The sequence below is a fragment of the Phocoena phocoena genome, chromosome 7, assembly GCF_963924675.1.
Source record: "Phocoena phocoena chromosome 7, mPhoPho1.1, whole genome shotgun sequence".
Classification (NCBI taxonomy): Eukaryota; Metazoa; Chordata; class Mammalia; order Artiodactyla; family Phocoenidae; genus Phocoena; species Phocoena phocoena.
In genome coordinates, this window is record NC_089225.1 from 78094049 (window position 1) to 78117003 (window position 22955).

General features: G+C 38.9%; 1 protein-coding gene across 1 annotated transcript in view; it reads left to right on the forward strand.

The window, feature by feature from the left end:
• The window catches only part of PLCL1 (phospholipase C like 1 (inactive)), a 359403-nt gene extending 336847 nt beyond the window's left edge, over positions 1 to 22556 (forward strand). The window contains exon 6 of the mRNA XM_065880806.1: positions 22374 to 22556. Coding sequence (XP_065736878.1) covers positions 22374 to 22556 — 183 coding nt within the window. The remainder of the gene's footprint in view (positions 1 to 22373) is intronic.
• Positions 22557 to 22955: the final 399 nt, after the last annotated feature.

Sequence of the window (22955 nt, forward strand, 5' to 3'; positions counted from 1 at the left end):
AGCCACAGGTATCTACTGAAATGGAAATAATCGAAATTAAATAAAATTTACATATTCCGTCCTCATGGCACTAGTCACATTTCAGTTGCTCTGTAGCCACATGTGCCTATTGTCTGGGCTATAGAGTTATACCAGAATTACAAAGTAAAGTAAGAAAGTCCTTAACTCTATCTGTTAATTCCTTAGGGAATAGAAGACATCTATATATCTATGTATCTATATCTGTCTATATATATGGACCAAAATAGTCCACTTCTGGCTGCAGGCCAAGGTACAAATCTCGTCTTAGGCTGGCCTTCAAAATGAGGAATGGGGCTTGGTTTTAAACTAGAGATAGATTTCTTTTTCTTTTAGTATTATGAATATTGAGGTTTTGCATTCTTACAGTGTTCATTTTTATATTTATGAGCAATTTGTCCATAGTAACTAGGGGATCTTTAAGATTTTTCTTTTCCTTTTTATTTAAAACGCCTGACTGTACAAAATAAACCTCCTATGGTTTATAGAGATGAGAAATGTTGGAAACTGTTCCCTTGAAATAACATAGCAGACTTTGGACCCTCCACAGCCGAGAAAACTAATCTCGACTTCACTACAGCCAAGCTCAATTTTTCCAAATACATGGGAAAAAAGAAGAGACTGAAATGTGGGTAGAGAAGAAGGAAATCAGCTGTGATGGTTCAGTACCCTTGAAGTTGACACTATTGGGAGACTTTATTAAAAATGTGCAACCTGAAACGGAGGATTAAAAAAAATAATATGTTATGGAAGGGGATATGCTTTTGCTGTCACACCTAAAGGTCACCCTTTGAAGGGAGCTGAGATGACTGCCAGGACCCATTGATTTCTCTCAGTGCTGAAACATCCTCTGGCAGGTGTCAGCCTGGCTGCTCCAAGACATAAATACGGAAAATTAAAGGGTAAGTCAGAAAGAGAAAAACAAATATCATATATTAACGCGTATATGTGGAATGTAGAAAAATGGTGCAGGTGAACCTATTTGCAGGGCAGGAATAGAAACACAGACGTAGAGAACGGATGTGTGGACATGGTGGCAGGGGAAGGGGAGGGTGGGATGAATTGGGAGATTAGGTTTGACATAAATACATTATCATGTGTAAAATACATAGCTAGTGGGAACCTGCTGTATAGCACAGGGAACACAGCTCGGTGCTCTGTGACGACCTAAAGGGGTGGGATGGGAGGTTGGTGGGAGGGAGGTCCAAGAGGGAGGGGATATATGTAAACATAGAGCTGATACACTTCAAGGTACAGCAGAAACTAACACATCATTGTAAAGTAATTATACTGCAATAAAAAAAAATAAAGGGTAAGGAAGAGTGGCCCAGGGGATCCCGCTAGGAGATGGTGAGACTGTGTCAGTAGTTGTTCTGAACAGACATGACGTACATTTTTACATAAGCAGCACAACAAACATGCTTCTATGAAACAAACAAGTATTTCCCTTAGAGGAATACAGCTTCTCAAGTCTCTAGGGTAACAAAGTTTTAAGATCCTGTCTGGGTGTATACAGTTCTTTTAATTTGTCTCTGATGAGGTTGTTTTACCTTGTTAAGTAGGTTATTTTCCTTAATGACCTTAATGCTGCGTTTATTTTTCTTGTACAGTATTCATCTTTACTTTCCCCCTGTGCTCCAGCCATGGCAATCCCTCTGCAATTCTCCAAATATCCCATGGGCATTCCGGCAATATTCAATAACCACTGAGGTGATTTTGCTCAGTGGCTAATGTTTTGGATTTTTTTTCTTCAAGTTTCTCAGAAAATGACGAAAGAGGGATAAATAAGGAGTAACATGATGTGCTGTCCCCAGGGATGGTCATGGGGATTTCCCAAGGGACCCTGTGGAGGGAGCCATACCTACCTTAGTGCTTCTCTCGTTTCCATTTGGGTTCCAAACCTGAGGTGCTGACGTTCATGCTATACTATTAACAAGTTAAAAATGCTAGAACTGTCTCCTAAAAGATAGGCAAGTGAGGGAAACTGGTTTTAGCTAGTGTGTGTGTGTGTGTGTGTGTGTGTGTGTGTGTGTGTGTTTAACCCCTTTGTACACTGGTAGTTGTAAAACTAATCTTTTCCCTCCCCTTTCCTGTGTTATTTCTGGTGTTAGTGGGTGTTTCAGGTACAGCAGGATGGGAGAGGGGCAAAGAGAAGTATCTGTGGGGGGGTGGACCTTTCCAACTGCCCTTTCTTATTGTGAATATTCATAAATGCATAATGATAACATTTCCTGAATGCTAAATCATGCTAATAACCCCTATCAAGTAGAGGAAAGATCTTTATGTCTTAGAACAATCAACAGATTATTTAAACCTGAGAGCTTTACATCATATTAGATTAAGTTGTGTATGTTAAAATTCTCCAAACAGCAAGTATAAAGATACTGCCTTATACATAAAAGAGGCATTGAGGGCTTCCCTGGTGGCGCAGTGGTTGAGAGTCTGCCTCCCGATGCAAGGAACACGGGTTCGTGACCCGGTCCAGGAGGATCCCACGTGCCGCAGAGCAGCTGGGCCCGTGAACCATGGCTGCTGAGCCTGAGCTTCCGGAGCCTGTGCTTCGCAACGGGAGAGGCCACAACAGTGACAGGCCCGCGTACCGCAAAAAAAAAAAAAAAAAAAAAAAGAGGCATTGATATTTTAACCCATTTATTGTTATGTAAAACAAATTTATTGGACATTTTAGAATTAGTTTGTTTTCCTTTCACCAAATTGAGAAAGCAAGTAGGCAGATTTTTTTTTTGTCTTTGAAGAGGCATGACTATTCAGATTTTGCTGGGAAAGATATTTTCCATCTAAAAATGCTTGCATATACCGGTTGGTGATACATGGATATTTTTTTATGACATAGTAAGTTTTCAGAATTTATTTGAAGTCTCTCTTACATAGGTAGAATGATTGAGGTGGAAATCTACATGGAAGCAGAGGAATTAACCAAATGGTGTTAGAAGGTGGTTTCTAACCATGGGAACACAAGCTTTTTGTGGACAGACCGGAGCTCCCTACCTAAGCCCAAAACAGGGGAGCCACCTGGTGGACAATGTGAGAACTTCATTTTCTGGGGGTAGTTATAAATGCATAGACCATGTGCAATCCCCGCTTTTTTACTTTAGGTAGATTTACTTATATATTTAAATTAGTATGCTTTACATGTTGAATTGCTGGGTAACTTTCCCACTTCATACAAATAACAGCCTCTGATATAAGGAGAAGGAACCATGAATATCAAGTGAGAACAACAATCAATCCGAGAAGTAGAGGCTTTTATTCCATTTCATGTTTTGTCTTTTTGCTTTCACAGTTCATTGTTCAGCTTAACCGTGTTTACACATAGAAAATGGTTTTTATAAATACTTTCAGCTCCCCTCCAGCTACTTTACTTCCTATCTCTCTCTTCGCCTGCACTGCCAAACTTCTTAACAAGGTTGTTTACACTTGCTGTGTGTACTTCCTTACCTCCCATGCACTCCTTAGCCAACTTTACTCTGTCTTCTTCCCCTGACACTCCATTAAATTGTTCTCATCAGAGTCACCAGTTACCTTCTTGTCACAAAATCTTGTGGATGTGTTTCAGCTTTTATCTCCCTTGACTACTTGGGAACGTTCTACATGGCTGATCACTCCCTCCTTCCGGCATCACCGCTTCCCTGGATTTGGGGGACATCCTCTGGACATTCCTGGCCTTCTTCTTACATCTCTGGCTTTTTCTTCTCAGCAGTTTTTGCAGGTTACCCCTCCTCTACTCTTCTATGAAATTCTGGTGTTTCTTAGGGTTCTAGCCTAGGCTCTCTTCTCTTACTCCATCCTCTCTTTCTGGGTCATCCTGTCCATGCTAATGCTTTCTGTTGCCCCCTCTATGCTGTTGAATCCCACATGTATATCTTTGGTCCAAGTGTGTCTTCCTATCCCTGAATGACCTCCACTCCCCACACATCCCTCCCAAGGACCCACCCGGCATTGCACTCTGGGGTCTCTCAGCCACAGCGAGGCCAGCGCGTCTCAAACTGTGCTCATCTCCACCCACATCTCCTGCCTGCCCTCCACAACACCTCTGCTATCCCTACTTGAATGAACGAATGACAACTCAGAGCAATCCAAGCAAGAATCCTGGGGTTATCCTTGATTTTTTCCCCTAAACCTCCATCTCTAAGCAATTACCAAGTATCGCTGGGTCAGCCTCCTAAATATCTCCCTAAGAGATCTCCATCCCCATAGCTATGGCCTTAGTTATTTATCCTCTGGTTAGTGAAAAATCTTTCCTTCTCCATATACCCTTGCCCCCCTCCGAAGCACAGCAGCTTGATGACCTTTCTAAACGTAAATCTGGTCATGGCCATTCTGCGCACTTAAAGCCCTTCCAACGTTTCCCATGGCTCATCCTGCAAACTTCTTAACTTCGCCTGTGGAGCCCTTTGTGACCTCCTCCCATCCAGCTTGGCCTCTCATCACCTTCCTCTTTCAGGCACAACCCCAGACACACCGAACTTTTCCCTCAGTGGCACCAGTTAGGCTGCCATGCTGAGCAGTTATACAGGCCCTCCCTTCTGCTGGCACCCCTGCTCCCCGGGAGCCTTTGTTCACACACTGCATTGGGCACTTCACCGCAGGTGCCAGGCCTTCAGGATACCTTTTCTGATGTGGAGCCTTCTCCTGCCCCTCCCACCTTATCAAGGTTAGGATCTTTGCCACGTGTTTTCCACAGCACCCTGTCCTTCCCCTAACATAACACTTTCACTGCTTCTTTATCTCTTTCCCACTAGACAGTCTCTCTTACTTAAAATAATGAGGTAATGAATTTTAACACAGCCATTTTAAATCGAGCCCTAATTAATAAATGATAGACATTGGGTATATAAGGTGAACTCAGAGAACATCTCATCCAGTCCTCTTGTTTAATAGAAAAGGAAACAGGAGTTAATGATAGTCCCAAGGTCACACAGCCAATTCATAATTTGTTAATTGTCTTTGCACTGCAGACATCAGCCACAATCCCTGTCCTTTGTATCTGTTTGACGGACTCTGGTTTTCTCTACAAGAAGCTTAGAAAGCTTCACTTTCTTAGCTGGAATGAAAGCATGATTTACACTCTGTTTTGGTAGACGTTGGTGTTTTTTTTTTGCCTGAGTTACAGGGAACAGGGACACATTTAGGCTTTTTTCAGGTGAGACTATAAATGACAATGCAAGCAACGCATCTCCTGGGAAGAAGGGAAGCCACAGACTCACAGAACCTCCGGCTGGAAGGTCATGACAGATCAAGGAGGCTTTAAGGCACTGTGTTATCTTTTCCTCTCTCAGGAGCAAGAATTCAGAATTTTCACGCTAGTGTTGTAGCCTTAAGTTCAGCTCTCTGCTCTCTCTTTCTTCCCTCTGTTTCCTAGCATCTCTTTTTGTGAGCAACTAAGGCTTTTCGAATTTCCCAGGCTCACTTTCTGAGAGAGTTCATCTGATTGGTTTGACTAATTGGTGTCATTGCTGCCTGGAGTCATAGGTCACTGGCCCCCATTGAGTGGCCGCTCTTGGGCCAGTGTGATGCTTGGTTTAACCAGTTGTGGCTGGGGAGATGGGTTTTTAAAGCACAGAGCAAAGCCATCCCAGCTCAAGGTCAGCCTGACACTGTTTTCTTTAGCAGGGGTCTGTGGACTTGGACAGGGTCATGCAAGGCTTGGCAAATGGTGTTCTGGATCTTTTACACGGGGATAATTTAAAGTTCCTCTAAAAATGTGGAGTTTTTTGGTTTGCCTAGCTAAGGCCTAAAAAACTGCCAGCTGCTGAAATATTGGAATTGAAGTTTCTGATAGTCTGATTTTCACAGTCATCTATTCTGGAACGAAATCTGAGGCCTGCCTTGGAAGAGCAGCCTGACATTCACAAAATTGAATGGGTTTGGTGAATGTATGGTGAGTTTTTCCAGGTGTATATATTTATAAAGTTGATTTAAAAATAAGAATATAAGAGTGATGGTATTTGACAGTCAGAAGAAATGTTTTGACAAGTGTATGTGATGATTTCGTGGTGCGTATTCCGCTAAGTGTACAGGAGTGAAGCTGAGGTAATAAATGTATGTCTTTCAAGGAAGTGGTACTTATTGCTGTGAACTTGCTGTTGAGTTTTCATGTGCACTCGCCTGTCATTCATGATTTTGCTCTAACTCACATTGCTGGATCATTATTTCCAAAGATGCTAGGAACGTGGGAAACTTGAATGGATTCTGGACTTTCAGAAAAGCTGTAAAAGTTGTTTTGGGACATTTGAGCAATTTAATATGCACCGCAGTGAGATGAAATTACTGAATAAATGTCAGCTTTGTTGGGGGCAATGATAGTAGAGTGGTTACGTAGCATGTCCTTATTTTCATGATATGCCTACTGAGGTATTCAGGATGATGTATACACAGACAGATGGATAGCAGTGGATAAGTTGATTAAGCCAACATGACACAATATGGAAACTTGGATGCTATTATTTTAACTTCTGAGCAGCATAATTTTAAAAACAAACATATAAAGCATGAGGAAAATGTGTGGCTAATACTTTGGTGTTGTGGATGGCTTGAGTTTGAGATCTGAAACTTGAGCGAGTCTCACATTAGGGAAAGCAGGTCTTGACATTTTCTTGGAGTAACAGTAGTCTAGTCTTTTACCAAATGCCCTACTGGATTTGGGCCACCAACAGTGAGGACCTCATTAATGACTAAATCTCTAAACAGTCACTGTGGAGGGAGCTGAGTTGGCTGCTGCTTGATTTAACTGTTAATAAAAGTAGCCCATTTCATTTAATAGCTGCCTTACCATCATTAAAAAGAAAAAAAAAAAAAAAGGTGGAGAGTACAAGGCAGTTGCCCCTTTGACAATGCCTTGCTAATAGCTCTTTGGCCATTGCAACCGCCACTGAAACTAGAAGTCACACCAGTGTAAATGGGTGCCTGTAGAGCCACTGGGTAGGCTAGTTCTGCCCATGCCATGATGCACTCCTAAAGGGGACAGTTTCAGTCTTTTTAAAAGCATTATGACTTGGCAGAGAATAAAGAATAAATGTCCTTGGTGAAAGGACATGTCTAGACCAGATGCAGTACGTCTGTCATTGGGCTGCAGGGAATGCTGTGCGCGTAGAAGACAGTGTGAAAGGAGCCCCTGGACTTGTGCAACACAGGGCCAGATGTCACGAGAAACCACTTGCTTACTGAAAGTCTCAGCGCTGCGGCCATTAAGCAGCTGAAGCCATTTTGTGATCAGTTCACCCTGATGTTGGACCTTTGTTATTGCATCTACACTCTTATTCTGGCATTTTTGCAGATTTATTTTTTGGGTGAATCAAGTAGCCGATAATTTAGGCAATGCAATCAGTAATTTCTTAAAGTGAAACCTTACCAAGTAAATTCCAGAATGGATTTTTTAAAATATCCTTCTAATATTAGTAACTAGTAACTAATATTAGTAATTATCCCTGTAGCCTTTGTCTGCTCTGGGGTTTGAGGCATCCTACAACCTTCAAGCCATTGTAAATAATCTTTTTGAAATGGAAATAGCACAAGTTGGTGAAGCAGAGGTTTTTATAGAAGCTTGTTCTGCATGGGGCTTGTGGCACTCAAGATAGTTGTATGAAGTTGGATTTCAGGGTCATTCATTACACAGGGAAAGTTACTTTGAGATGCTAGAACTTTTAAACAATATATTTTTTGTGATGATGACCATCTACTACCAAAGTTTCATCTGAAGTGCAATTAATTACCGTTGTCACCTTGCTAAAGGTTGATATCACTCTTCTGTCCTTTCTTATTAGATCTGTTGACATAGAGGCAGATGATCACGATAATGGGGAAGGAAAGAGGGGGGGCGGGGATCAACAGGCAGTGACTTATTGTTTTATTGAATGGCTCTTTTGTCAAAATGCCTGCAAGAGAATTCTCAGGATACCAGTATCACCACACACACCTCAATTCACAAAGCTTTCTGCAGTTGAATCATATGTTTAGAATTTAGCTCGGGGTTTTCTATTATTCAGCTCACTGGTGCTGAAGCAATTTTGTTGACATTTTCTGTAAGTGGATTAGGCTCACAGTCATTTGCCCAAAGCAGATAGATGGCTTCTTAAACAGAGTACCCTGGCAGAAATCTATCTTACGGTATTTTCAGAAATATAACAGTCCTGTCACAAATGATAATGTTTGTCATTAATATCTTTTGGTGACAGATGATTTCAGTTCATTTTTAGTTTCTCATCTGGCCTAAATGAAACAGCTGTTTAAAACTTTTTATTCCAATAGTGAGCAATGCTTCTGTGTTTTACACTGAACAGTGTTGTAACTTCTAAATTACAAATAAGAAAATAGACTTTTGGAGGGGGGAAGATTACACGTTCTGGGGTTTCCCAAGGAAAGTTCCCACATCAATGCAATTGTTACTCTTTTTATTTTAAACATTATGAGATTTTTCATAGAGTTAACGGGTGATCAATCCTGAATTTTATTCTCAGTAATGGTTTATTCCCCCTGACTTTACCAACTTGTCTTTTTTAAGCTTCAGAGTGCTTATGTTTCCTCACAATTTAGAAGGTAAAATACAGTAGATATCTATAAGATTACTGATATATATATATAATGTTACTGATAGTGAAACATTGCATTTACTGAAAGCTTTAAATTTTCAGTTTATAAAATAATAGTAATAGCTAATAATCATTAGAGTTTACCATGTATGCCAGGCATTGTTCTATATGATTCACATGTATTATCTCTCTTAACCTTGCTTTTAAACCTAGAGATGGGTACAATTATCATAGTCATTTTATAGGTGAGGAAACTGAGGCATTGAATGACCTTGCCCAAGGTCAAAAAGCTAACACTTGGTGGATTTGAACCCAAGTAGTCTGACTGTGCAGGTCATACTATATGTTCACCTGTAGAATAGCAGTGTGGTTACAGTTCAAAGCCTCCAGGCCAAATTGTTATTATATGACAGAAATGTGGGATCCTTAGAATCAGATATATTCCTTCATCACTCCTGGGGTTCTGGTTCTGCTCTCAACTTGTGTGTACCATCCTGGGCAGCCATCTTATGTGGGTGACTTTTAGGGTTCATGAGTACTGCAAGGACAATCAGTATCCTGGGGATCTGAGAACTAACTGATGAGTTTTTACATTGCAGCATTCTTCAGAAAGGTTTGACATAAGTACACTACCATGTGTAAAATAGATAGCTAGTGGGAACCTGCTGTACAGCACAGGGAGCTCAGCTTGGTGCTCTGTGATGACCTAGATGGGTGGGATAGGGGATGGGGTGGGAGGGAGGTCCAAGAGGGAGGGGATATATGTATACATATAGCTGCTTCACTTCATTGTACAGCAGAAACTAACACACCATTGTAAAGCAATTATACTCCAAAAAAAAAAAAAAAAGTTCAGCTGGTACTTGTAATGGATTGATTCATTTATAATCTTCTTTTTTGGATCTGATCTATTGCGCTTATGATGAGGTCTTTAAAATGAAAACCAGTCATCTTCTCCCCACTTTCCCTAATCATGAATCTTCTATCATTGCTTTTGTATTGCAGTTTCCTGAAAAGTTGGCTCAGATTAAAATTATTAAATTATTCCAAACTCTGTACCCATATTGAAGGCAAAGGTCAGACATCAAAGTATGAGCACAAAAGTAGTATTTATGTGAGTCTATCAAAGCATTTTTGAGGGTCTATTAAAGCATTTTTCTTTTTAAAACCAAGTAAGTCTTAAGCTACTTTTTTCTTCTCTACATTTCTAAGACCTATTAGATGACATGAGCAATATAGCATGTAATGCACCTAAACACAAAGAAAAATAATGCAGTGAAGAAAAAGCATCTGTTGGTCTCGGAAGCAGGCGTTACTAGTTATTTCCTTCACACTTATTTTCTGTGTGAACTTGAGCAATGTATTTATTTAGCTATCTTGAGTCCATTTCTTCATCTATATATTTATGAAAACATTGTAGCTGTACTTCAAAAATTTGAAATAATTACTAAGAACTCTTACTTAGCAGAACAAAATGATACTGTCACTAAATTAAACTTTATTGAGTATTTTCCACTTTCAGTGGTTTTTCCCAAGTATAAATTTCAAGGAAACAAAGTAAATTCTAAGTAAATAAAAATGAGGAAAAATGGGATATATTAGACTATTTTGGTACTGTGTCAGAGAGGCAGTATCCTTCCAGGACACTCTCCCATACTCTCTATATCTGTATCTGTAAGACTGTAGAAGGACTGAGGACTCAAGGTGAGCATCAAAAGATCCTTACATCGTATTTCACTGATTGTAAGATGAAGAAGCCTCTCCATCTTTCAAATTGTTGTTCAGTTGTTGCTTTTATGAGGAAGCCTTGACTGATCCCCTAAAATACCCATTCTCACAGCATCACATTCCTTTCCTTTAAGCACACAGCACAACTTGCGATTAGACATAACTTTCTTTTTGTGATTTTTTTTGATTTTTGCCTGTGTCCCTCACTAGACTTAAGTTTTATGTGGGCAGGAGGGGATCTGTGCTCACCGTGTTATCCCCAGAGTCTAGCCTGATGGTTCTTAATGGGCACAGTACTGACCCCTAGAGGGTGTTTTGGAACATTGTAGAGGTGACTGGGGGGGATTCTCCTGCCATTTAGTGGGACTGGCCAGGAATGCTGGCTGTCCTGCGCTGTGCAGGATGGTGCAACATAATGAAGAACTGCCCTATGTCCTGCAAGACTTTCTCAAGTCCTGCTTGACTACACCCTCTAAAATACAAATCAGAGTACTTTTGTAAATGATGTTTATTTAACAAGAAGTTATGTGAAAGGCCCAGTACGTGAGGAAAAGGTAGTTACTGAGAGGGAAGCCTAAATGAATAAAGACATTGTTTCCAAATTATTGAATAATGTATTTCCTCTGGGTATTCTGTCCACCTGATTGTATAATTGCTATACAGTAATACTGGAACAAACTGAAGTGAGATATTCGTTTTAATATGATACTTTATTATTGATAATCCATGATAAGCATCCCACAGTATCCTGCGAAGTAGAAGCTGATATTGTCAACCACAAGGAAAATGCCCTTTGAGCTACTTTTGAAGATTTGGCAAATTTGGTGGGGTGTATGGACTTTACTTACTTCCTCACTTGCGGGATTATCAGACTTTTTCTCCATGGTGAGACTCTGTACTCGTCTTGACATATTATCCCTATCTTAATTAAGGTTATTTCCTTCCTCCTTTTATTGTATGTAAATAAGTCTGGTCAGTTGCCATTATTTGTTTTTATACTAGTGTCTTTGTAGTACATCTGCATTGTCATTTTCCTGTATCTTGTGTGTGTGGAAAGGCATCTGATCTTATCTCTCTTTTAAATTTAAATGAATTCATATTAAGTAAGTACAGGCATTTGTCTACTTCATTATGGTTTCCTGTGTGCCTGCCTGGGCATTTACATATTGAAATACATATTATTTTATTTTAAATGACCATTCTTATTTCTCCTTATATTATAGCTAGGATACTACATTTACTTAATTTTTAATAATGTATATAGCTAGGTTATGTTATTTATGACTTTAATTTTAGAATAATAAAGGAAGCCTTACAAAATATTTGTTTTAAAGGATCTTGGTTTTGATAGGGTTGACAACCACAGGTGAAGACAAAGTCTGGCATATGGTAGATGTTTAATAAATATTTGCTTGACGTATTGATAGGTGAATAAGACAAAAATGAAGACCCAAGTCCTAACTGATAGCTAACAAAGACCACCAGTGTTCCTAAATCAAAGAGAAAAAGCAGTTCATATATCCATAGCTTAGAACAGGATACAATAGGGACAATAAGTGGGAATTGGAGACATTAAATTCCATACTTCTTTTTTTTTTTTTTTTGCGGTACACGGGCCTCTCACTGCCGTGGCCTCTCCCGCTGCGGAGCACAGGCTCCGGACGCACAGGCCCAGCGGCCATGGCTCACGGGCCCAGCCGCTCCGCGGCACGTGGGATCCTCCCGGACCAGGGCACGAACCCCTGTCCCCTGCATCAGCAGGCGGACTCTCAACCACAGCGCCACCAGGGAAGCCCCTATACTTCCCTTTATGATCTGGTCAACAAAACCATCTCAATGCAATAGGTTTTATTGATGAATTCAGGTGTTACCCATCAATACTACCTGTCATCAGCACTCTTGTTACTTGATTATTATTAATTTTGTATTATTATTATATTATTATTTTTTCAGCTTTATTGAGATATAATTGACATATAACATTATGTAAACTTAAGGTGTTCAGGGTGATGATTTGATATATGTATATATTATGAGATGGTTACCGCAATAAGGCTAGTTAACAAATCCATTACCTCATGTAGTTATGTGTTTTTTTTTGATGGTGAGAACTTTTAAGATCTACTCTCTTAGCAACTTTCAAGTATACAAAACAGTATTGTTAACTATAGTCACCATGCTGTATATTAGATCTCCAGAACTTATTCATCTTGTTACTGGAAGCTTGTACCCATTTACCACCTTCACCCATTTCCCCCGACCCCCCAGCCCCTGGCAACTACCAACCTACTCTGTTTCTATTAATTTGGTTTTTTAAGATTCCACATATAGTCTTTCTCTGTGTGCTTGTCTCACTTAGTACAATGCCCTCAAAATTTATCTATGTTGTTGAAAATGGTAAGATTAACTTCTTTCTCATGGCTGAATAATATTCCATTTTACACACACACACACACACACACATATATATATACAATCTCCATATATATATATTACATCTTCTTTATCCATTCATTAGTTTGGTGGACACTGAGATTATTTCCATGTTTTGGCTATTGTAAATAATGCTGCATTAAACATGGGGGTGCAGGTCTCTCTTTGAGATCCTAATTTCATTTCCTTTGGATATATTCCCAGAAGTGGAATTGCTGGATCATATAGTAGCTCTATTTTTAATTTGGGGGGAACCTCCACACTGTTTTTGTATATGACCGTACCAATTTACTTTACCACCAACAATGTGCAAGGGTTCCCTTTTCTCCACATCATTGCCAATGCTTATTACCTCTTGTCTTTTTGGTAAAACCCATTCTAACAGGGGTGAGGTGATATTTCATTGTGGTTTTGATGTTGATATTGAGCACCTTTTCATGTACCTGTTGTCCATTTGTATATCTTCTTTGGAAAAATGTCTATTCATATCTTTGCCAATTTTTTAGTCAGATTGTTTTTTGCTATTGAGTTGTTATATATTTTGAGTTATTACATGCATATTGAGTTCCTTATGTATTTTAGATATTAACCTCTTATCAGATGTACGGTTTGCAAATATTTTCTCCAGTTCCATAGGTTGCCTTTTCATCTCCTTCTTTGTTTCTTTTGCTGTGAAGAAGCTTTTTAGTTTGTTGGAGTCCCACTTGTTTATTTTTGCTTGTGCTTTTGGTGTTATATTAAAAAAATCATTGCCAAGATCAATGTCAAGTTTTTTTTCCTATTTTTTTGCTAGTAATTTTATTATTTCAGGTCTTACATTTAAGCCTTTAATCCATTTTGAGTTAATTTTTGTGAATGGTGTAATATAAGGCTGCAATTTATTCTTTTGTATGTGAATACCCAGTTTTCCTAGCACCATTTATTGAAAAGACTGTATTTTCCCCATTGAATATTCTTGGCTCCCCTGTCAAATATTAGTTGACCATATATGTATGTGTTTATTTCTAGTCTCTCAGTTTTGTTCCATTGGTCTACATGTCTGTTTCTACTCCAGTACCATACTGTTTTGATTAGTTTTGTAATATAGTTTGAAATCAGGATGTATGATGCCTCCAACTTTGTTCTTCTCTCTCAGGATTGCTTTGGCAATCTGGGGTCTTTTGTTGTTCCATACGAATTTTAGGATTGTTTTTCTTTTCTTGTGAAAAATGCCATTGGAGTTTTGATAGGGATTGCGCTGAATCTATGGATGGCTTTGGGTAGTATGAACATCTTAATAATATTAATTCTTCTGATTCATGAACATGGGATATCTTCCCGTTTATTTGTGTTTAATTTCTTTCATCAGTGCCTTGTAATTTTCAGTGTATAGATCTCTCACCTCCTATGTTAAATTTATTCCTAAATATTTTATTATTTTTGGTGCTAATATAAATGGGATTGTTTTATTTATTTCTTTTCCTGATAGTTTGTTATTAGTGTATAGAAACCCAACTGATTTTTTTTGTATGTTGATTTTTTTATCCCGCAACTTTACTGAATTCATTTATTAGTTCTAACAGTTTTTTTTGATGGAGTCTTTAGGGTTTTCTATATATAAGATTGGGTCATCATTTTACTTCTTCCTGTCCAGTTTGGATATCTTTTATTTATTTTTCTTGCCTAATTCCTCTGGTTAGGACTTCCAGTACTATGCTGAATAGAAATAGTGAGAGTGGGCACTCTTATGGCACTCTTGTCTTGTTCCTGATCTTAGAGGAAAAGCTTTCAACCTTTCACTGTTGAGTGTGGTGTTACCTGTGGGCTTGTCATATATGTCCTTTTTTATGTTGGGGTACATTCCTTATATACTCACTTTGTTGAGAGTTTTTATTATAAAAAGATGTTGAATTTTGTCAAATGCTTTTTATGCAACTATTGAAATGATCATACAATTTTTATATTTTATTCTGTTAAAGTGATGCAATTATATTATTATTAGTGATTAGTATTTAAATACTATTAAACTACTTTATTTACATATAGTATTATACACACACACATACAGGGACACAATAATGGTCTCCTCTATATTAAAAACTATTTTTAAAAAACATGGTTAATACAAAGGCTTTCTGCTTAAGATGCAGTTAATTACCATTTTGAAGTAAATAGGGTCCTTCATTCCATCAACACTCAAGTCAGTCAAGATTTCCTGATGAGAAAGGTATTGTAACAAAGCAGGATGTTATTTGAGAAAGACTTGTGGAAAAAGAAAATCTTATTTGTCAGGTCTTAAAACGTATGCTTTCAAATTTAACTTTCAAACATAATTTTCATTATGTTGAATTTTAATAGAGTATGACTTCATATTTTTTTAGAGCCTTTTGTATGGCTGTGCTTATTAAACATGTCATTCTGCTTTATTCTGTAATGTTGTGTGGTCTTGTTGGCACTGAATTATTCTTAAAATTTCTTTGAAGTATCTTCTACATTTTGTAAATTACTCTTCCTTCAGATCTAGATTCTCAGATATTAAAAATATTTACTTATGTTCTCTTTCCATAATCTTCAGAGATATCTGATTAAGTGGAGTTTCTGACCAATACTAAAATGTATCAGTCATAAAACTAACTTAAAAAACTTAACTTTATAAAGGGTATAAAATCTAATGGCTCAGGTAAACATGTCCATTGTAATTCACTTTTTGTTCCTATAAAAATGAAATAGTTTAATTGCATTATGTGATAAAGATTTGAAAGGTAGTGTCTTTTCCTTTGTTTTGAGTTCAGAGTTTCAGGAGAAGAGTAACATAAGAAGCTCTAAAAAGTCAGTACTCTTAGACCAGAACTACTCTACAACTATTCATCCATATTTCTTGAAAGTTCATAGAGTAAAAATTCAACTTCTTAAGTGGTGAGTAGAATGCAGTTGAAATATTTGGTGGACAAGGTCTTGAAAAATAATAAATCTGAGTTTTAATAACTTTATGCAATGAGAACTTCTATTTTTGTGCAGTTGAGGTATTTTGTACATAATTTCCCTAATGGCTACATCTTTGTGCCTGTAACTCTTGCTAACATGTTGTATACATTCCCTACAAAACTAGGCTTTCATTCTGGAGAGCAAGGATCCCAGGCCATCTTTGCATAGTTTTACCCAATATTCCAGTAATCTAACATCAAGAGAAATGTATCTGTCATGACATCAACACATTTTTGATTTGCTATTTTAATTTCTCAAATGAAGGACATTGTAATAGTTGTTTCTACCTCTTTGGAGCAAACCATTTACCCCCTTTAGATAATACAGAGATTCCCCAAAAGCATGCTTTTTGAACTGTTAATATGGTGGTAGTACACAGCTCACCACAACATGGTCATGTCCACCAAATGGAGCTGGAACAAATAAAGCGGTGCTAATACGATCATGCTGTCTGTGGCGGACTTTTGTAGCAGTATTATCCAGGGGTGGCTCTAGCTGTGGGTGTGGACGCTCATATGGGACGAATTTCAGGGGAATCAGTCAGCCGTTGAGTGTGTGCTGAAAAATACCCATACACGCCTGTCCGGTGACAGAGCTGCATTTGTTTATATGCGTAGCTGTACATATGTGAGGGCCTTTCCATTCCCAGAGTCTCAATTAGCTGCTTTAAATATTTGTGGTGTACTCTGAGACAACCCACACATTTCCTTCACACGTGACAAGGACACTAGTTATGATGTTTGACCACTCTTTCATACACTAATATCACAAGGGATAGGGCAGTTCATGGGAAAAATGGGTATTTTAAGAGCCATGGATGTCAATGTCTTTTGAAAGTTACTCTGCCAGATTGTAGCCAAAACTATTTTCAAACTATAGAAGGAAACTGCATTTCTTAGTAAGAACAGGAATAACACAAATTCTAAATGTCTTTTGATAGATTATAAAATATAGTTATTAAATAACTTACAAATATATAACTAATAGATAATTCGCATTTAGAATTCTAGCCCCTTTTATGGTTTTGATATAATGAGATAATATGTGCAAATTGGTTTACATTTAGTATATTAAGTGTTCAAAGTGTTAGCCTCTGTTTAGTGTTGTGATAGCATATTATTGTCAGTAATAATTTATGAGTAATAATAAAAATTGTGGTGGTATGGTAGTATATCAGTCCCATTTACAATCTAATTGCATCAGATATTTCTTGATTTCTAGATGATTTATTTTAATTGCAGTTTAATGACGTTGGAAGGATTTGGTTATGAATGCTAATGTCTCCTTTTTTAAAAATTCATTAATCATTACTAATTTTTAGGTTCAAAAATCTCTGTAGTGGGCTTCCCTGGTGGTGCAGTGGTTGAGAGTCCGCCTGCCGATGCACGGGACACGGGTTCGTGCCCCGGTCCGGGAGGATCCCACATGCCTTGGAGCGGCTAGGCCCGTGTTACTTTTTAAATGTGTTGGGATTTCCATGGACTGTGACATTTGGAAGTCAAATAACTGTGGAGGCTGAATTGGTAGTCATTGCTGTTGATACTTCTGATAATCCTGTTGTCCCATCAGCATAAGTCTGCCTGAGATGCTTTCTATTACTCTTACTTTTCTTTGGATTAAAGCAGTCCTTCTCATTTTTTTCCCCCTGAAGCATCCCTAGTACCAGAGGAGAGAAACTAAAAATTCCCATGAGATTGCTAGTATATTGAAATGTTGGCAACAGCTTGACATTTCTTTCAAGTTGAGTATTCAGTGGTCAAATTGTCCATTAATTTTACATTCCAGGCCATAACAATCCCAGATTTATTTTCCCAGGAGATGTTACAATTTATATACCACCAAGTAAAATGAATTCTCTTGGGCTTCTCTCCTTTCTGCCTCTCTCCCAAGACCTCTGTTTGAGGAGAATTTCTGAGCATATTCTTTAGAAATGCCCTGTTATATTGCTCCTTAAATGCATTCTACACACCAATACCTTTAAGTGGGTTAGCTGATCTGAGTACCTAATATGTCTTGTGGGAAATGATACACAGGACAGAGCCGTTTTGAGGGAGGAGATGTGGTATAAGCTGGCTAGTTAGGAGGCATTTGAGAGGGAGTGTAACAGAGTAGAGAGAGGGATGCTAGTTGGTCAGCGGAAATCACTGCATGCATGGTGGGAAAAAGTCAGCCCGGAACAGGAATGCCAAGATGGGGTTGTTAACAATAAACTTCACCCTCTTTACAATTTTGCCTAGAATGAGTCTTTTCTGCTTCTGCTAACTTAATCGATAAGACTCAAGGAGTTTAACCACAGAACAGAGAGATGACCTCTATGCCTCCTTCTTAAAAAAAATATTGAAAACAACATTTTTACATCAGTGTTTCAATGGAAACTCTTCATAATTTAGTCTTTCATTTTTTCTTCTTCTGTTAGTTAATAGCTTAATTTCTTTTCCACTTTTTTTTCTGCCTGTATCATGCAGCCAGGGCGTGTTGTCTCCTGGTTATCAGGAGATGATGTCCTTTGTTTTTGTGCACTGGCACAAACTGTCTTCTCCAATTGGCCTTTGTTTTCTAGAGAGACTGACTTCTATTTACCAGAACTGACACAGTCTGACATTTAGGCCTGGATGCCACCTCTCAGAACCGATGAGATGATATTCTGGCTGATTAATTAGATATGTTTTATAACCTGCTGCAAGAAAAGTGACGTGAGAGCATTATTCATTAGTAGTATCAAGCCTGATATTTTTGCATGTTTTACTCCTCTCTTGCAATTAGGGAAGATGCCAATTTTGCTTTTTTTATGCTTTAAGAATGCCTGATGAAAATTTTAACACTAAAAGAAAAGGGAGCACTGAAAAGTAATACTCTGAAAATGAGTGTGGGTATAATGTGTTTATTAATACAGTTTTTTTTAAAGGAATCTTTGTGCTTGTAAAAGCAGTAGCAATATACATATCTCTGTAAAAACAGACTCTTGTAGATGCATTTTAAACAAGTTAGTAAAATTTATATTAAAATATGCACACTATCAAGATACTTAATTTAGTAATAGAGTATGTTAATTGCTTTTCATTTCACCTTATAGCATAGTTTACTTGTGATTATTTAAATCACAAATAGCTTTTCTTTCTTTCTTTTTTTGAAAACATCTTTATTGGAGTATAACTGCTTTACAATGGTGTGTTAGTTTCTGCTTTATAACAAAGTGAATCAGTTATACATATACGTATGTCCCCTTACCTCTTCCCTCCTGCGTCTCCGTCCCTCCCACCCTTTCTATCCCACCCCTCTAGCTGGTCACAAAGCACTGAGCTGATCTCCCTGTGCTATGCGGCTGCTTCCCACTAGCTATCTATTTTAGGTTTGGTAGTGTATATAAGTCCATGCCACTCCCTCACTTTGTCCCAGCTTACCCTTCCCCCTCCCTGTATCCTCAAGTCCATTCTCTAGTAGGTCAGTGTCTTCATTCTTGCCCCTACGTTCTTCATGACCATTTTTAATTTTTTTTTAGATTCCATATATATGTGTCTCTTTCTGACTTACTTCACTCTCTATGACACACTCTAGGTCCATCCACCTTACTACAAATAACTCAATTTCATTTCTTTTTATGGCTGAGTAATATTCCATTGTATATATGTGCCACATCTTCTTTAACCATTCATCTGTCGATGGACACTTAGGTTGCTTCCATGTCCTGGCTATTGTAAATAGAACTGCAATGAACATTTTGGTACATGACTCTTTTTGAATTATGGTTTTCTCAGGGTATATGCCCAGTAGTGGGATTGCTGGGTCATATGGTAGTTCTATTTGTAGTTTTTAAACCAGCCTCCATACTGTTCTCCATAGTGGCTGTATCAATTTACATTCCCACCAACAGAGCAAGAGGGTTCCCTTTTCTCCACACCCTCTCCAGCATTTATTGTTTCTAGATTTTTTGATGATGGCCATTTTGACTGGTGTGAGATGATATCGCATTGTAGTTTTGATTTGCCTTTCTCTAATGATTAATGATGTTGAGCATTCTTTCATGTGTTTGTTGGCAATCTCTATATCTTTGGAGAAATGTCTATTTAGGTTTTCTGCCCATTTTTGGATTGGGTTGTTTGTTTTTTGGATATTGAGCTGCATGAGCTGCTTGTAAATTTTGGAGATTAATCCTTTGTCAATTGCTTCATTTACAAATACTTTCTCCCATTCTGAGGGTTGTCTTTTCATCCTGTTTATGGTTTCCTTTGCTGTGCAAAAGCTTTTAAGTTTCATTAGGTCCCATTTGTTTATTTTTGTTTTTATTTCCAACAAATAGCTTTTCAACATTTTTTGTAATCTTTAAAACTGTGAGGAAGACGGAAGAATATTTTCATCATTTTTACAGGAGATAAAATGGCCCAGGGGGAAATTGTTGGAGCTAAAAGCAAAACTAAGATACTCTGACTTTTGTCCCTGCCAACGAATGTTGGTGCATCTTATCTTCCTGACTCTGTAGATCCCATCTCTAAGTTCTGTCCGACTGTGCCACCTGGTTAATGATTGTCTTTTTATCCGTGTTGTTTCCATGGGTGACAATGACTGGGTGGCTTTACTGTGCTTTGTTGAGAGTTCACAGTTTGCCTTGAAGGGATGCCATATCATGTAGTGGTTAAGACTACAGATTCTGGAGCCAACTGCTGGACTTTATTTCAACCCCAGCTCCACCACTTAGCAGCTGTGTGAGTCTGGGAAGGAGGATCACTCTGGACCTTTGTTTTCATTGTAAACTTAAAGTAAGAAAAGAGCCTATTTTGTGGGGATGTTGTGACAAATAATGAACATTTGTAAAGTATGAAGAAGAATGCCTGCAGAGATTGAGCACTTTCTATGCTGTATTATTATCATTATCGCTTCAGAATTGCATTTTTCAAAGTGGATTGTGACCTTTTTTTTTTTTTTTTTTGCGGTACGCGGGCCTCTCACTGTTGTGGCCTCTCCCGTTGCGGAGCACAGGCTCCAGACGCGCAGGCTCAGCGGCCGTGGCTCACGGGCCCAGCCGCTCTGCGGCATGTGGGATCTTCCCGGACCGGGGCACGAACCCGTGTTCCCTGCATCGGCAGGCGGACTCTCGACCACTGCGCCACCTGGGAAGCCTGGATGTGACTTTTTTTAACGTCCAGAGGGGACTCATTATGCCTATACTCCCCAAGTTCTGCTTGTGTCGTGCATATTTTTCTCTTAGAAAGTCCATCTCTATCTGAAAGAGTGTTCATTCTCTAGTCTCTAGTTTTAGTCTAAATTATAAACATGGTGTGTGGAACAGGGCACTGAACCGAGAGGCAGAAGACCTGGACTTAAGTCCCAGCTCAGTCATTAACCAGCTGTGACCTTGGGTCAGTCATGTCACCTCATCAGGCTCAGCTTCTTTTCTCCTCATGAGAAGGCTAAACTATACAACTTCCAAGTTTACTTCTAAAATCCCAATCCATGATTGAGGTACTTGGAGATAAGTTCACCTTAGCAAAAGTATTAGGCAAAGTTGTACTTATTCATCCCATATATTTAAAGGCTGTTGTTTGAAGGCTTTTATGACGTAAGATAGAATTGGCAAGTGCTTGTACAGATTTTGAGGCAAGAAATATTCCAAGGCATTTTTAATGCAATGCATTTTTAATTTTAGGGTCCTCATACACCCTAAAGTAAAAGCTTTCATCAAATTTAAGAGATCAAACAGTGTATGATGAAGTACCTTGCATAAAATAGGTGACTTACCTTTTCTCGAAGTCTCTGCTTTGTAGAGGAACTCTTCAGCAGCTCGTGCAACCTCCAGTTTCAAGGTCACACTCAGGCATTGTCGTGAGAATGGAGGGGAGAGACGGAACTCCTTCCTCTTTTGTCTGTACACACCGGAAACATGTTCTGGCTTCCCCACACTTACTCCTTCAGCCCCTTGGGCTAATGTCAGCGTATACACTTGATCATTATAACAATGACCTAAAATAAGAAAAAAAATAATTGGAAAAGATCTTTCTCAGACTCTGATATAACTGACAAGTGATGATTTCCTGTGATCCTCGTTTGCTTTTTTGTTTTGATTGACACACTAAGCCTCTGGAGCCTCTCTCCATCAGCCAGATGGGAACATTGTCCTCAGGATAATAGAAAAGAACATGGGCAAATAGGAATTTATCAAAAGGCAGGCTGTAGCGATGACCCAATATACTACAAAGCAGCTTACCAAGCATAAGGGTGTGTGATTTACTTTACAGAGATTTGCTTTGTAAGCTCTTTTTACACTGAGAAGATGATTTAATTTTCAGTTCTTTGAGGAAGAGCTTCTTCCCTTGTTTTCTCCCAAGCCTAGGAATGCTGGGCTGGGTGGGTTAGGAGTTACAGCAGTGTGTAGTCTCGAACCCTGGTGATGGAAGGGCTGATTGTCCTTGGTACATTCAGATAAGGGTCCCCAGACGGTGTTCCCTCCTACAGGAAATCTCCAGAGGCTCCCAGCAACTACAGAGACAATGGGGAAGGCTCAGGTTGAGGTCCTTGACTTAAAGAGCAAAGACCCTCAATAATGCAAGAAAAGGATGTTGGAAAAGGGGGCTCTCTGGTCTGAGTCTGTTTCCTCACTGAGCAACAGCATAAAGGATATAGAGTGATGTCACTTAGGATCTGCCTGGCCCATAACATTCTTCTTTGGTGTCTATTTCTGCCTGTTTGTAGGGCCAAGGAGATCTGTTGAAGAATGCCAAGAATGAAGCTATAGAGAACATGAAGCAGATCCAGCTGGCGTGCTTGTCTTGTGGCCTTAGTAAAGCCCCCAGCAGTGGTGCCGAGGCCAAGAGCAAGCGCAGCCTGGAGGCCATAGAGGAGAAGGAGAGCAGCGAGGACAATGGGAAGCTGTGACCCTGAGTGGCAGCCACGCCTTCACCCAGGCTTCCTGCCAAGGACTCTGGTTTTTCCTTCTGGTTTTCTTTCTTTAAGCTTTTTAGAAGTTCACAGAAAGATGCCCTCTCTGGGGTATTGGACATAAACAGATATTTTCACAATGTCAGTATTTTAACATAGTTAATTTATCTAAGTTAAAACCTTTAGTAGCAGTGTTTTAAAATTCTGAGATGTGTGTACACACTCACGTATGGATGTGGGCGGAAGTGTGTGTATGTGTGCGTGTGTGTGAGAGAGCGAGCGAGAGACAGAGATAGAGAGAGAGAGACAGAGAGGGAGAGAGAGAGAGAGAGCAAAAGAGAAAGACTGAGGGAGGTGGGGATGGGAGAGAGAGATCGAGATGCTGTTAAAATCTAT